General features: G+C 39.2%; 1 protein-coding gene across 2 annotated transcripts; it reads left to right on the plus strand.

The window, feature by feature from the left end:
* Window positions 1-205: 205 nt before the first annotated feature.
* On the plus strand, window positions 206-14776 carry glis3 (GLIS family zinc finger 3). Of its 2 annotated transcripts, none has more exons than XM_068705530.1 (10): window positions 206-631; window positions 1280-1457; window positions 1550-2693; window positions 8670-8831; window positions 8948-9058; window positions 10166-10301; window positions 10459-10531; window positions 13284-13441; window positions 13934-14107; window positions 14310-14776. In XM_068705530.1, the coding sequence occupies exons 1-10, from the start codon at window positions 268-270 to the stop codon at window positions 14429-14431; spliced, it is 2622 nt and encodes an 873-aa protein (XP_068561631.1). In that variant the 5' UTR covers window positions 206-267; the 3' UTR covers window positions 14432-14776. The 2 variants fall into 2 exon arrangements, with proteins under 2 accessions (XP_068561631.1, XP_068561632.1); XM_068705531.1 differs by having other exon boundaries at window positions 13991-14107.
* The last annotated feature ends 1884 nt before the right edge of the window (window positions 14777-16660 follow it).

Below are 16660 nucleotides of genomic sequence, written 5' to 3' on the forward strand. Positions count from 1 at the left end.
AAAATATATTTTGCACAGTTAACTTGCTGTTGAGGTTTTATTTTATGTATTTATTTGTTTGTGTAATATTATATTTGCCGTTTTAATTCCACATTGAAATATGTGAATATTATTTGATGACAGTATATATTTTATGTGTTGTTGTTTTGAATCATTTCCTAGGTATGAGCAGTGGATTATTATATCCTGTCTGAAACAAACTTGGCAAACTGCAGCAACTTGAATCAAGTTCCTGAGCGCAGAGCTTCTGGTGTCTTTGCTTCAGCCATGAGTGGAAAGGGTTGTCAGCTCCTGGTGTCTCCTTGCAGCGTGTCCCCATCATTAAGCATGATCAGAGGACACCAGTCCCAGTCCATCAGAATATCCATGCCTTCACAACAACGAGCCGATCTTAGTTACTCCTCGGGCATGGAGAAAGTGAAAACAGGAACCATCCACTCCTTTGTTTCTGGGACACAGAGCGGAGGCCATGTTGTCCTGCCGACCCTGAGCCTCCGCAGACAGGTGTTGACCAACGGGACACATCTAAACATTCCGACTGCATCCCCACAAGTGCCTACTCATCATCCCACAACTACAGTGACAACCGCCATGCAGACGGGACGCTGCTCCTCTAACAACAGCTTCAAAGGTAAAAACACAGGTTAAAAATATTTAATCAACCCAGGATGTGTGAGTACAATGCAGGTGTAACTTTAATCTCCAGAACAGAATTTGAATACTTCAGTATGGGACCTGCAGCAAACTGATCACATCTTAAGAGACGTAGGGGATACATCCTATAAAATAATAAAAGTGATGTTGTATACTAAACTACAACTGAGTTACTAATCACATCTTCATACTTCACTTATTCTCAGTATGCTCTTCACAACCTTACTGTCTTCTTGAAAAACGTCTTGTTCCTTATTTATTGATAATTAACCAGGCATAAAGCTTGTCCCTAAATTTTCTACCAAGAAAAAAATGGAAGGAGGTGAAAAGCTCATTAGTGATTAACAGAGCAGAAAGTGTCAGGTTGGTGAGGGAAATTCCACAATCTGCTGTATAAACCTTAGTTAAAGCAGACTTAATGTGATGTATTTGAGATTTTATTTGCATTTTTTACTGTAATGTCTTTTCCAAATAATTGTGTACTTTTATGTTAACAACTTGAATTCATCTGTAGGGATTTATTGAAAGTGGATAAAAGTGTTGTTGCTCTGTTATAACCTATATACTTTCATAAGGTATCTCCCATATGGATATTCTGTTTATTGAATTTTGGGCTTGTGTCCAGCCGATTGCTCTGTGTCTGGGCCTACCATGGAAGTCTTTGGTCAGCCAGCCGTTGCTAATCTGACAGTGACCAGCAGTCCCATGACCGTTGCCACAGGCCAACGGTATACTGCAAGGCCTGCAGCACAACAGCCTCCAACACATCAACACAGTGTGCAGATTCCCCACACTGATGCCAGGTGGGCAATATCAATAAAAGTATGTGATTGTGATGATGAGCTCACTAAACCTTAAGAGCGATACTAAAGTGGGTAACAACAATCTGTTTCAGATCCTTACATTCCAGAGAATCCCTGGCATCCACTACCCTTAGTCTGTTTGAAACACAGTCGATGTTTAGTGGCAGACATGACTGGTCGTATGGCTACCGTGTGCTTCCTCCACTGGGTCTACCTCAGTGCTCCACCCAGGCCAGCGAAGGAGGTGAGCAGCTCAGCCTTCCCCCTGGCACGGCCATGTCCGGCACGACCATATCAGGTGGCACCAGCACCTCCGCCTCGCTGCCCTCGTACCTTTTTGCAGGTGATGCTGGAAGCCCCAGGCAGTCACGGGCTAAGAAGAGAGCGCTCTCCATGTCGCCTTTGTCGGATGTCATGGGCATTGATTTCAACTCCATCATACGCACCTCGCCTACTTCACTTGTGGCCTATATCAATGGTTCCCGCAGCTCTCCGGCCTCCCACCCCACACTCTCACCTGTCCAATCTGAAGGTTATGGTCACTTCCTGGGTGTGAGAGGCCGCTGCATCCCCCACGCCCATCCCTACAGCATGTCAGGCTCTTCGCAGGCTCTGGCCCCTCAGACGGATTATGGCCGTATGCAGATGCTTGAAGAGGGAGGGGGTCTGGAGAGCCAGATGGCTAACATGGTGGTGGACCAGCAGTGTCTCCCTGGGGAAGGAGGGTCACTGGAGAAGAGAGCAGAGAGCTGCAGCCAAACCACCAACAACCTGCTGCCACCTCCACAGTTACAGCCAACCCTGCTGGCTACTATCCAAGAGGCTGCTACTCCACAGGGGCCTCCACCACCATACCACTCACACCAGCACATCCACCTCAATAGACAGTACTGTAAAATAAAGTCCCCTTCTCAGTTCCCTCTAACACAAGCTCCCATGGTTCATCACAGGCATGGGGGGAACTTTCTACCCCAGGTCCCTATGCTGGAGGAAGAAGAAGGAGAGCTGGAGGACTATGGGGCCCACTGCTGCAGGTGGTTGGACTGTAGTGCAGTCTATGACCAAAGGGAGGAGCTGGTAAAGCACATAGAAAAGCTACATGTGGACCAGCGGAAGGCTGAGGATTTCACATGCCACTGGGTGGGCTGTCCACGCAACTTCAAGCCCTTCAATGCCCGATACAAGCTTCTTATCCACATGAGGGTCCATTCGGGAGAGAAACCCAACAAGTGCACGGTACACCATGTAGATCACAGCTATGTCTCTTCTCATGCTACAGAAGTATATCTATCTATCTATCTATCTATCTATCTTCACACTATATTTATTTGCCTCTAAGAAATATGATTCTGTATGCTATCTCCCCTCTCAACAATACAGCATGGCTCTCTCTAAATCAGATATCTTTTTACTAAGTTGTGAGAAGACGGAGTGAATGCAGTCAATGCAGGAACATGATGAATGTCAGGGGCTGACTGAGTCCAATTCTCAATGTTCCATTCAAAGCCACAGTACCTAGCTGAAGGCTTTCAAGCCTCAGACTGCAGGGAAAAAAAGTATTTTTTTAGGGCAAATGCCTTCATGTGCTCTATGTTTATGGACAAGGTTTAGGTAAAAAATATGGCCTCTCTCTCCTCTTAACTTTAGCCATGCAGTAATTAGCAGAGCGCTGTGATAATTGACATGGGAGTTAACTCAATTATGTAGTTATTAAATCAGCACAAAGGAACCCTTGCACTTTAGATCTGGCATGGCACCATGGCTCTCTAGTAGCCACTGGGCAGCAGTGTCAGCTGCAGGGGTCCTGCCAGGCCACTGTCTGACAAACTTGGCCGCCGTTCTGGGAAGGTGATGCCCCATAGTCTGGCTCTCTATAGGTCTGCATCTGTGGCCAAAGAGTTGGCATTTATCCATGGGGCGGATTATTGATGAAATAGTAGCTTTGTTTGTCCAATGTTGATGAGCTGTTTCAGTTGTGTTGCAATTTAATGATGCCTCTGTAGTTTGGTTATTAGTTTCAAATGTGATGTGGGATTATTAAAAACAAGACACACCAGTACTTCGAGCTAGATGCTTGTGTCAGCATGCAAACATGCTCACATAGACAATGCATAATATGCAGATGATAAGCAGGTGCAAGGTCACCATTTTCACCATGTTAGCTTAGTGTGTTAGCGCTAATAAACAAATAGAGCTGAGGCTGATTTATAACCAAATAGCTGCAAAGCTAATGACATTCCAAAGAATCAGATAATAATAATTTTAACCTAATAGTGGCGTTATATATTTCAATTCACCATCAATGTCTCTACCACATTTCATTGCAATCCATCTAATAGTTTTTTAACATTTCACTAAAAGCCAAAAATGTCAACCTGTTGGTGGTGATAAAAGAAATGTCAGAAGGTCCACCAAAATCAGTGGGATTCATCCTGTTGTTCATCTGTTCATGGAGCCATGCAGCTAGAATGGCTAAAAAATATGTATGGACAGTACACAACTCTGAATTCCCTCCTTTGTTTTGTTTTTTGTCACTCCCACTGGGAAAATACCGCAGACTTAGATGAGTAATTGACAAACCACTCGCAAAACATGCCTCATGTCCCTGCTTTCAACAAGTCAGTTATTAACGGCATGCATACCTGCAGTCGACCTTTGGTACCAAAATACTCACTTATTAGTTGAAGCCCGCTCTGTTGCCATGGGGCTGCAAACGTTGGATGGGTCTGTGTTCCATGTAATCATTCAATAAGTATTCATGGTCACAACCCATTGCCAAAAACAGAATTGTAACAAAGTGGTACTTGTTTTTGTGGTATAGTAAATATAGGACCGGCTTATTCTGGGCAAAGAGAGAAAAGGCCAGTGCACCAGACTTATCGTTCCGCCACTATAATGACACAATTTGATTCTGTGCAGATTTTCTTTGAGTTTGAACATTATATCAAGAATGCAGGCTTTTTCTTTCTTTACATGAGTATTTTCATATATCTTTGCAAGAGTATGTGCATGTGTTTTCATGTACTCCCTTTGAAATGTTAAAGTTGCGTTTCAACGATAGAAATGCAAGATATGAAGACTCATAATTTCACAGAACAGTTACAAAAGCTAAAAGCACTTGAGTCTTCCAAGATGCAGCAATCACGATTTCCTTAGGAAATGATTGTCAGGTGAATAAACTGATGCATGATAAAGTGTGAGGCCACAGTAGAACAATAGGGAAGCTCTTGTTACAAAGTGAACATCTAGGGCAGGCCCAGGCTTGTACCTGTCATCTCACAAATCCGTTTAATGAGGATGCAGCTGTTTGTTAACATATTCTCATATTCTCAACTCACCAGGCTGTTTGCATCTGTCACTGTGATTTAAACTTATGACGTTTTAAAAGCACAGAGTGAACTTAAAACCCAAACAAGAGATTCCTACAGTCATTGTGGGTCAGCATGTTAATTATGATTTTTTTATATCATTCTGTGCTGTTAGCGTGTACATTGTGATTGGCATGTTTTTTACTTCTACTCCAACACAAAAAAAACATCCACTCAATTAATTTAAGTTGTAATGAGTAAATTGTGTTTTTACTGAATTCAAAATATACTGCTTGTTCAGTAAAACAACAATTGTACACAGTGACCATCAGTTATTGGCAAAGTTGGCCAAAATTTACTTCATTTTCTTTCAGAATGAGTTACTAATGCTTTGATCAATCAGTGCATTTGCACCAGTATAGTAAAAATGAAACAGTAGTTCCCTGCTATTCCACTAAAGTGCCATACATGAGCAGCTTGTAATTTAAGCCTTGTGAACTCTGAAATCCAAGTCTGATTAGATTTCAGGTTTGACAACATTTTAAGCAGCATCCTTACAATTGCTTTGAGAGAGCTAACCAAAGAATATAATGCTTTAGTATCGGGAATACACTTTCTCATCACAGCTAAGTCCTTATTTTGCTTTCGTAAACAAAACCGTTTATTGCTCCTGAACTCCCTCTGTTCTATGAAAAGTCCCACATGGTGTTCTCTAAAATTTTGACAGCAAACTGATAGTGTGCTACATATTAAAGTATGGCAAAGATTTTCATTCAAATAAATATCTGTTAAGTCACAATCTATTGCCTAATGAAGTAATGATAATGATTGAGTCCACGGACCACTGATGAAATATTTTTGGATCTCTGAGAAGTGAGAGCCAATAAACACGCCTAAAATTACCACTTAGTGCCATAGGTACCGCCAAAAAGAAAAAAATAGATCTTCGAGATTGTAACTCATTATTTGAAGGTTCAACACAGAAGCATTTTGTCTCACACTTTGAGTAGTTGTGGCAAAACTATCATTTCTCATGTAACACCCCTGCAGAAATGTACGAGTCACTGGAGAGAAGGAATGAAACGTTTTAAAAATATAAACAGTATAAGGAAATGGGTGAAACAAAAAGAGCAAAGAGAGTAGAAACATCACTTGTGAAACAGGGAAGAGTGGAATCCAGAGTGAACTGACCTCAGGCTAAGACTGGGCATTGGACAGACTCTGCTGGCACAGACTGCCGCTGCCATTGTTCAGCCAGGGCATGAGTACCTGCCAGGGCCTGTCAGAAGCTGGCTGTAACACTGATCTACACCGAGGAGCCATGCTGCTTTCTTTTCAGCCCAAACGTCCCTCACGACAAACTAAAAAAGCCCTCAGCGCTTTATGAGAGCTTTATGAGACAGAGAAAGAGAGTTACACAGTTACCCAACCCTGGCCAGGCCTGGAGTCTTTTAGCTTTATGCTGGTTCTCACTTGTCTGACCACTTTGCTTCTGAGAGACTTATTTGTCATTGTCTGCATTGCTTTTTTTTGTGGTATTCTAGCCAAGAATTTAAACTATGTTACGGATTAGTCAACTCTGCAAGACCATCCCCCTATTAAGGAGCATTTATCATAGTAGACCAGGATTGGAAAGTGTGCCCAAGTGAAATTGTGAGTAGGGGGTTATGAGACGCATTTGTCATTTTGTGCTTCTCCAACATTCATCGTTCAATTAAATCTATTGGCTTTGACAACATTTTTAATAATTCTTCATATTCAGTGCTGGTAAATCTAGATCTCATGCTTTTATCAAATTTCCAGGAATACAACCACCATCCATTTAACATTCAACAATAATGGTCATAACATTAAGTTGTGCCAATGCTTTAAACAAAGTTTGGTAAAAAGTATGACATCAATTGAAGAATAGATGTCAGGCGATAGCTGTGTCGTGATCATAAAGAATGGCAGGTAATTATATGTGGAATGCAGAGGAATGTTATTAGTTAACTATAAATGGGGAGAGACATTTTGATTTGACTTTGGCAGTGATGACTGAGAGGTATCAGTATGTCAGGAATCTAGTCTTAGAGAAAAAATAACAAAATTGGTCATGGTCTGTGTGTTTTTCTCCATAAAACCTAGTAATCACATTCCAAACCCTCCTGTGATCAGGAAGAGGGGAGTAAAGTCCTGGTCTCACAAAAGTAGACAAACATATTCAGCACTAAAGTCACTGTAGTCACATGACACTGCAGGGTATGTATGATATATTAAAAAAAAATAATAATAATAATAATAAAGAAAAATATATAGATAGATATATCTTTATATATATCTATATATATCTATATATATAGATATATATATATAGATATATATATATATATATATATATATATATATATATATAGATATATATATATAATGTAGTCATTCTTCATTCTGAGGTTTGCTGTAAATCTATGTACTGTATACTAGAAGAGACTTTACGTGTTATAAACTGAGAGCTACCAGACGCTGTCAAGGGGATGCAAGATGGATTCAAAACACAAATGACAGAACAGTGATGTGTGTATGAACACTGCCCCCTGCTGGTGTCACACACAACTATCAGACATGTGTCTTTGAGAATGTGATTTGTGTTAAGAATGGAAAAATATATATATATTTTAAACAGTGGGCAAGTAAAATGACTCTTTCTCGCATTTTATTCAAACAGATTTGCAAGTGTTGCAATTAAAACCTCAAAGTTGAATACTCAATTTTGAGAAAATATACATTTTTTGAAAGCACAAAGTCTCTTAATTCTGTGTGTGACAGACACTGTGTTTTTCATAACAAGAGTGCAAACAAAACAGAAAAGAATAAGAAAAATAGGTGGGAACAAACCATGTTTTTCGACTATGTTTTTGCTTCTTTCAAATTTGGTTGAGTATCATGTTGACCAATTTTGACTTAGTGATAATCAAAACGGTTCAAGAGCAGTAACCATTTAATTAGCTATTTTTGGCTTGTGCACAGAAAGAGAGAGTGCTTGTTGATAGAGTTAAACATCATAAGTTAACTGATTCTTTCTTTAAAAAAATCTGTCTGTAATGACTTTGCTATAGCTTAATGAGTCTGTATCAGACTCATTAAGCTAGCTTCAATTATCAGTGTTAGATTTGTAATGTAGATTTCTCCCCCTCATAGGGTGGTGTGCTCTGTGTCCTAAGTGTCCAACTAAGATGCATGCACACAATATACTCAAATATACAATTTAATCTTAACAACAACATCCATATGTGTAAAAAATAGGCACAGTGATCTAAATAAGTATTGGAAGTATAAAGTCACAAAAGAATGCAGCATTAATTTGGCTGAGGGAGCAATGTGGTTGTATACTAATCAAACATAGAGGCAAGCAATACAGTAGAGTCTGCTCAATAGTAATAATAGCAGGGAGTTGCAGTTGTGACAAGGTATAAACTTGCCATAAAACTAAAATGCACCCGTCTCTCCCAAATGTTTACACCTTTCAGGGCTTTACTTCTCCATAGCTGCTCACCTGTCAATCATGAAACTACCAGCAGTGAGCAGTCAGGACTTACAATAGTGTCCGTTGAGACTAAATGGCAGTAATTTTATCTATTCAAAAGGTTCTCTATATTTCCTCTTTCCCACCCTCCCACACACTGAGGTCAGCAGGCCTTTGTCTGCAGCGACTTTCAGCTAATAAGCTCATAGCTCCAGGTATATGTGAAACATCATGTTGGAGATAATTGCAGAGCTTATATTAGATATTGTACTGGAGGGAGTCAACCAGCAAAAACCTCATTGGCCCCCAAGTCTGTTTTAAATGTAGTAGAAATACATTTTTGGCAACCTGATAACAATGTCCTGCTCAGGCAACGTTTGCTGTGTTTGTATGCGGTTACAGTTCGAGGGCTGCAAGAAGGCTTTCTCTCGACTAGAAAATCTGAAGATCCACCTGCGTAGCCACACGGGGGAGAAACCCTACATGTGTCAGCACCCAGGATGTCACAAGGCTTTCAGCAACTCAAGTGACAGAGCTAAGCACCAGCGTACACACCTGGACACAGTGAGTGGCAGCCTTGCACAAACACGCTCAATAATCGATGGGATTTCAAAGCTTATGTGTGTGTTTTTGCCTCTAAGTGGAGTCCGACAAGTTTTCACATGTCTGTGGTTGTACAGAAGCCATATACCTGCCAGGTGCCTGGCTGTGCAAAGCGTTACACTGATCCCAGCTCCTTGAGGAAACACGTGAAATCCCACTCTACTAAAGAACGGCAGTTAAGGAAGAAGGTACAGACTACAGTGTGCTGTAACACAATTCACTAGTTTTTTCCAAGCACTATTGTTCTTGAGAATGTATTTTAATGAGAAATGTTGTATCAAGTACGCAACTGAAAGAACGTGTCAGCTGTCTTCAGAAAAAAATGGATTTGTAAAAGACATTAGCTGGGTCCAGGGGGCCAAATCTCATTAGTGATGATTGAAAGTAGACAGCATCACTTCTTCAACATTACACCGATAAACAAAAGAAAATCTAAATCAACACACCATGTCATTATGTTTTCTTTTCCATAATTAGCTAGCTGACAGTATTGTGCATTATACTCTCTGTGATGTGCTCTCCATCCCACTCTGTTTAACTCTGCTAACTTAACTGTTCATGTCATTTACTTTAACTTTCATTGCAGTCAGATGAAAATACATCCACTTGCCCTCACACTGAGCTTGCAGAAAAATACACATAATTATGTTGTTTGTCGGATCTTTGTCCTGTTTTCACCTCCTTTACTTTCTAAGTACTAAGGTTGAGTCCATTTTAAAGATTCACTGCATGTGTGTGTGATATGTATTCTCTTTAGCTCTTACTGAGGGTGATGTCACCATAGATACAAAGAAGGTGGGTAGTTACTAAAAAAGGTGACATTTTACAAAGTCTCCCACATGCACGACTTCTCTTGTCTAAACCTAATAAAAATATGTTTATAGTATTTGGGATTCAATTGATGCTTCTCAAGATTGAATGCGTTATATTTGTTTCTTACTGCAAAATCCTAACATTTATACTGTCCATTAGTCGTTTCTTGTGTAATAATATCAGAAATTGTTCTGATGGTAGAAAACAAGCTTTAAAGCCATTATCCTTAAGATGTTCATATTGTTTGATACTATTTTTGGCTGGCATGATTTCTGCTATAGCCCTTATATACAAATAAAAAATATATAGAGCATAGCATCAAAGCACTATTCACTATAAAGGTGTGACAGAAGTAATCTTCTAGATAGAACAATCACAGTTGAATTATAATACGATTCAAAGGAAATTCTTCCAGAATACCTTGGCTGTATATATTTTGTCCACTACTGTTATGGATTATGATCCATGTGCCATGTTTCTAGATGAAATCCACTGCTGATGTGACTCAAGACACGCTCACAGACTGTTTAACCATCCACCCTCTGCAACCAAGCCTTTCTCCACTGGCGAGGATACACTTGAACTCTTCGCCTTGTGCATCCCACGAGTCATATTCTGGTATGGGTAAATACTCTTTGCATTAATATGCGTTTGATATGAAAACTAGAGACTTTAGCATATCCCCCTGCAACCATGTGCACATGACAATAGGTTTATCCATTAGATTTAGGCTGTGGTGGACAGCCCTGAAGTGTCTGTCTTCCCTGTTCCTCAGCTGCTCCACAGGGACGAGACTCCTCCAGCCATCCTCACCTGGCTCTGATGTGCTCCTTACAAGATGAATACAGGTACTGAGGATTTTTGTCACTGTGTCGGTTTAGACGATTTTATATTTAAGATAAAACATTCTTCCAAAATCATTCAAGCCACTTTACTATTCTTCAATCCATGCATTCATATCTCATAATAGGACAGGATTCCAACTACATTTTACGGTGGGAAAAAAAAGCGTGCACATATACATTAAAAAGTAAAAAAAGACAAAGCCTTTAGTCTTCTTGAAACACTGTGGAATAGAACCATAAGCAGCAACAGTTATAGCCGTTAGCCAACTTGTATTTTCTTTTGATTTTGTATTCCCATTGACACAATAAGAACTTTAACCATGACTGATTTAAATGCTTCACACATCTTTTTTTCTCCCTTTTGATGATCTGAAACAATCAACTTAAACATTGGTTGTCATGGCAGCAAGACTATAAGCTCATAATTAGAATAATCAGTTTAAGAGAAAGCACTATTTTGTACCCTGATAAAAGCATGTGATGAAGTATTTCAGTCGCTCTGAGCAGCCAGATGCTCATGGCTCCTCACTGGTTGGGATTGTTCTCGTATCAGCAGTAGGCCAAAGCATTCACTGCAGGGTTCTGGGAGGACAATTGGCCTGCGAAAGCAGACCTTGCCTTGGCTCATTGGTCTTGACTGCTGGTATTAAAGGATGCTATAGCCACCGACAAGAGCGGCTAAGGAATTCAATAAGTGAAACATAGAATCTAAAAAATACCATTTAAAAAGGTCCAGTGGGAGAAGAGAGACGCTGTAATTACTTTTTTAGAAAGTTAAATTGATTGTAAAATCCTTGTTGCCATTTTCTGTACACTTTTCTGGGATTCTTTTTGGTTCCCATTCAGTTCTTGCATATTGTCAACAAACTCTGGCTGCTCCAGTATTCCTGTTATTGGCAAGTAGACATGCAAAAGTGTTACTTGGCCAAACCTAACAGCAGGGGTGTCAGCTCCCATGGTCACTGAACAATATTTACATTTACTAGTTTAATCCGCTGTATTTAACAATTTGTTAAATCAATCTGAAAGTAATGTTCTTGATTTTCTTAATGTTGTAACAATGAGCAACAGAGGCATAATGGTTGAGGTAATGATTTACTGTAGGGTTGAACTCATATACAACACAGACATTTGGTTAAGTTAAACAAGTTTTCCTGTTTTAACCATTTACACTATCTGTATCACATTGTAACGTGAAAAATGTATTGTTATAACTAAATATTTTTACGGTATTACGATATACTTATCACATTGTAACAAGAAACTTTTCTTGTTCTAACAATATAATTTTGTATCTTATCGTGAAACATTTTGCGTTATAACAAGATAAAAAGTCGTGATAACTTATGTCCTTATAACATGAAACATTTCACATCATAATGAGAGAAGTTGATCTTGAGCAGAGGTGGACTCGCTCTGATACGTACTCCGGTTGTGAACTGGCACTTGGCCTTTTGCGTTGAGCTTGAATAGTTTCAACCCAACCATGTAAATGAGCCATTTTCCTCAATTTATCCGTTCACCGCACACTGTTTCCTCATTCAAACTTGAGTTATCGTGGTATAAAAATATGGGCTAAGTTATCATGTTGTGACCATGTTTTAGCGTGAAACTTTTATGTTATAACAATGCGTTATCGTGTACGAGATAAATAGTATATTGTTAAAACAAGACATGTTTCTTGTTATAACGTGATGAGTTTGTGCATCGTAATAATGTGAAAAAACACTTTGACATAACATTAAAAAAAAATATCACGTGATAACGTCATAATGATCCGTTTTTCTGTTTCTGGTGTGGCAGCACGCTGGCGTACATACATACAGCAGAACATTTCTGTGAAAGCTGTTATTCTTTCCTCATTACATGCATGTAGAAAAGCAGAAAAAGTTGCTAGAGGGAGCATTCTGCATTCTATTAAGTGGTTGTTTCAAATACGAGTAATGTTGTGCATCTCATCTGCGTCATTCAAGCGGGTAAAGAATTGCCTAAGGACAATCATAAATGATGACTGGTGTATCTGATGCAAATGATTGCTGAAGTGTGTGTCAAATCAACACAGACTGTGTGAAACCGTCACCTTGTCATTACCACATGAAGGATTAATTAATGCTTTATTTGCAGTCTAACTGGTAATCATGCGCTTGCGTGAAAGTGGGGGTAACATGGAATTGGAAAAATGCAGTTGTTTGTTTAAGTGCAATGTTTGCCAAAAAAATCTAGTTGAAGTTTGGTTAAAGGGTGATGCAGGGGGATGATTTTTGATTTCTTTAACAGAAAAGTGGTTTAAAACATAAAATAATAACCTTTAATGGTGATGTCTTTACATTTAAATGATTTCATTACATCTTTATAGAGACAAAAATTATGTTGCCTGACTTTGTTCTTTCAGCAACCCATCATACACTGATTCATATACAACATAGAGGATGCGCACAACAAATGCAACGCCTGTAGAATGTATTGCATTTCAGTACTTTACCCGTGCAAAAATACTGCCTCCTTAAGGCTTACAGAATATTCTATAAACCTTGATTCCATTCAGCGGGTTATAGATTTTAATGTGAGAAATATTTAGATTAAAAAATATAACATACACCATACAGGATAATATAATCCAGCCTCAAACATACCATACATTTGAATCATGAAACACAGCTCAATAGTATATAAATAAGTAATAATTGCTTTCTTTTTTTAATAATTTTTCTTTATTCCACAAACAACGTTATTAATTCAGTCTGAAATATTTCAGGTTTGTTGATCCCTGCCCTCACCAGCTCCTCCCCGGGGACCAGTTCGGGCCTTGCCCTCCCACCTGCCTCCCCCATCCTCCCAATGGGACACCCCTACAGAACAAGCGAGATCTGAAGCAGCCCAGCCAGCCTCCTGATCTGGCAGATCACAATCCAGGTACTCGGAGGTTAATCATCTTAAAGGTTTGCCAAATAGATGTGACTACAGGTGTGCTTCTGAAAAAGGGTTAATAGTGCATGTTTCACATCTGAAGAGCCTATTAGTAAATGTCTGGGCAGCTTGACAATCTGAAGTGATTTGTTTTCACATGCACATTAATTTTTATATTTGTATGATGTGTAGCAGGTGGCTGGTGATTATTCTTGTTAGACAGAATAAGGCAGCTCCACTCTATGTACCTTTAAATAGATATCACCTCTTTTCCCCGTGGACTTGACAGCCACCGTGATGTTGACAAGGTTTTCAGAAACACACACTTCAGTTTTAAGTGTTACTGAAATAAAGACAGGGTTTGAAAAGATTAATTTACAAGGTCTAATGTTACTTTTCTACAGGAATGTGTGATTTAAGGAGAAAAACGACAGACTTTAATTGAGTTGTTCTCTACGATGTGGATAAAAGAGTGAAGCTTTTACATTGTCCCCGTAGAGCTCTCAGCGCAGATTACAATGATATATTCTCCTCCACAATATGGCGGGATGGCAGCACAGACCAGCTCAAGTCACCTGATGCAAGTTGATGCCTTTGGAGACAGCCTCGCTCCAGCAGCCAATAATCCCAATAGGGTGGCCACCTTACAAACGACTCTTTCCTGCATTACAGGTAATGAAATTACTGTCCAAACTAAGATACTCAAACATGAGCACTTTATTGCCATCGGATCTTACAACTCTCTCTGTGTATACGTGTGTGTGTGTGTGTGTGTGTGTGTGTGTGTGTGTGTGTGTGTGTGTGTGTGTGTGTGTGTGTGTGTGTGTGTGTGTGTGTGTGTGTGTGTGTGTGTGCGCGTGTGGCGCATCTGCAGGATTTGATGTCCACAGTCAAGCACAGGATGTGGATCCTAATCAAGAACTGCATGGAAGGGACTTCTTCAGTGGGGTGGACCACTGCACAAGCCAGATCTCCTGCATCTATACAGAGGGATGATATTACTTCTGGTGGTTTTGTTCCTTTGCACTATTTTGTGTCCCCGTTCCATTTAAAAAAGGGACAGTTCACCCCAAATTCAAAAACACATTTTCCTCTTACCTGTATATTTATCAATCTAGATTGTTTTGCTGGGAGTTGCCTAGTTTGGGAGATATCGTCTGTAGAGATATCTGCCTTCTGTTGAACATAATGGGACTATATGGCACTTGGCTTGTAATGCTCAAAGCGCAAAAAAATAGATTTGAAAAACTCAACAGCGATGTCTCTTTCCAGAATCATGACCCGGTAACTCGAGGTAATCCACAGTCTTTGTTGTGAGCAGTTTCCTGCGGGAACTAGTTAGAAAAGAAAGCAGTCCCATTATATTGGAGAAGGGCAGACATCTCAATCGTCGATATCTCCAAAACTAGAAAATTCACATGAAAACAATCTAGATTGGTAAATAGCACAACAGGTAAGCGGAAAAATATGTGATTATATTTTGGGGTGAACTGTCCCTTTAAGTCAAATGGTTAATGGGAAGAACACTTTAGATGGCGCCACAACTTAGCAGCAGCTTCATTTAGCAAAATAAAAGGGATTTGATTGATTGATTGATTGATTGATTGATTGATTGATAAAACAATCCAAGATGCTGCTCCTTTGGTCTTGAAAGAATTGACTTTTACATTTTCAGTGCAAGTTTCACTCTCTTCGACCAAATCCAGATCAATGTATATGAATGGCTGAGCCTACGGGATTTAAATGTTTACTTTCTCAGTTTTGATACAGCTTGTGTAGAATAATGTTGATGCAGTAAATACTTCAGGTAGTTTCTGGTTACATTTTGCACAGTATTGAACACTGCTATCAAAGCAAAGTATGCAAGGGAAGGTTTTTCTTAGAACCATGGCTTTGTAACTATAGTAACAAGACAGCCTTATCATTTCGCTGTAATGTTCATAGACATAACCTGTTGTTTGAGTATAGTACTGTAATGTGCAACGATTGCTCCTGTGCGTAGATCATGAGGTGGATTTCTGTTAGTGACCCATATCAATGATTTTACATGTTTTAGTTCAATTACTGCAAATGACTTACATTTCACACCTTTTCTGAAAGCATGGCATTGTGTATCTCGTCTCCCAGCCATTCATTTTCACATGGTATGAAAATGAAGACTTTAAAACTGGCTTGACATTTGTAAACTATCAGTGACTATAGCTGCTTTTATTTTTGCATTTCAATGCAGTACAGATTGTTCAATCCAGTGTGCGCTTTCAGATGCAACCACAACACAACTACAAGCTTAAAACAATTTATTAAAAAAGCATACATGAGGATCACCATAGATTACCAAGCACAAACGCACACAAATGTGCGTTTTTGCTTGGCAAATATTTGATTTTTACAGTGCAGAAATGACCATGAGGATTAAAAACAAAGATATATTCAGACCTCATCATGATCAGCAGCAATATAAAGTACACATGGTTTGTAGGAAATGGGCTACAATAAGCGAAAGACACGGCTAATTTTTTTACTTTTGAACATTACATTACGGTCATTTAGCAGACGCTTTTATCCAAAGCGACTTACAATTCAGTAAGTACCAGTAGACGCAGCTACGGGAGCAATTTTGGGGTTAAGTGTCTTGCTCAAGGACACATTGACATGAGACTAGCGGAGCAGGAGCTGGGGATCGAAACGCTGACCCTCTGATTGAAAGGCGGCCCTGCTCTCCACTTAGCCACGGTCACCCGGTGAACATATTATATATATATATATATATATATATATATATATATATATATATATATATATATATATATATATTAGAATAGATCAATAAAAAAAAGAAGATTATTTGTACCCTTGTTTTCCATTTGTCATATACTTTGTGCCTCTGTGTGAGATGAAGATGCACCAAACTATTGCGGATCTGTTCATGGTGGCTAATTTAATTTGTTCTTGTTTGAAAGAGGACAAAACTCTTTTAGTTGAAAAAAAAATAATTCTTTTAGCAAATGAGTGTAAAGCTTCAGATGGGGGTTTCAGTAGTTGCCTAGCAACAACATCTTTTCCAAAAAGCATCTGTTTAGTACTACTAACCAAAAAAGAAAGTGTTGCGACGTGGACACAGGTGGTTAGTTAAGCTCTGTATCTAGTAGGAATGCATTTAATTATGTATTTAATTGTTCAGGAGGAGCGACACATTCATTAGGAGGGGTTTAACTTTTCAACAAC

Source organism: Cebidichthys violaceus, unplaced genomic scaffold, assembly GCF_023349555.1.
Source record: "Cebidichthys violaceus isolate CVI_PGR_0920_01 unplaced genomic scaffold, fCebVio1.0.p SCAF_12, whole genome shotgun sequence".
Taxonomy (NCBI): domain Eukaryota; kingdom Metazoa; phylum Chordata; class Actinopteri; order Perciformes; family Stichaeidae; genus Cebidichthys; species Cebidichthys violaceus.

What these genes read in the sequence shown, in the direction of transcription:
- glis3 (XM_068705530.1), top strand. Translation starts at nt 268, where the DNA reads ATGAGTGGAAAGGGTTGTCAGCTCCTGGTGTCTCCTTGCAGCGTGTCC. An exon ending in ATTCCCCACACTGATGCCAG is followed by an intron (nt 1,458 to 1,549) that starts GTGGGCAATATC and finishes AATCTGTTTCAG; the next exon opens with ATCCTTACATTCCAGAGAAT. An exon ending in GACTCTTTCCTGCATTACAG is followed by an intron (nt 14,108 to 14,309) that starts GTAATGAAATTA and finishes GCGCATCTGCAG; the next exon opens with GATTTGATGTCCACAGTCAA.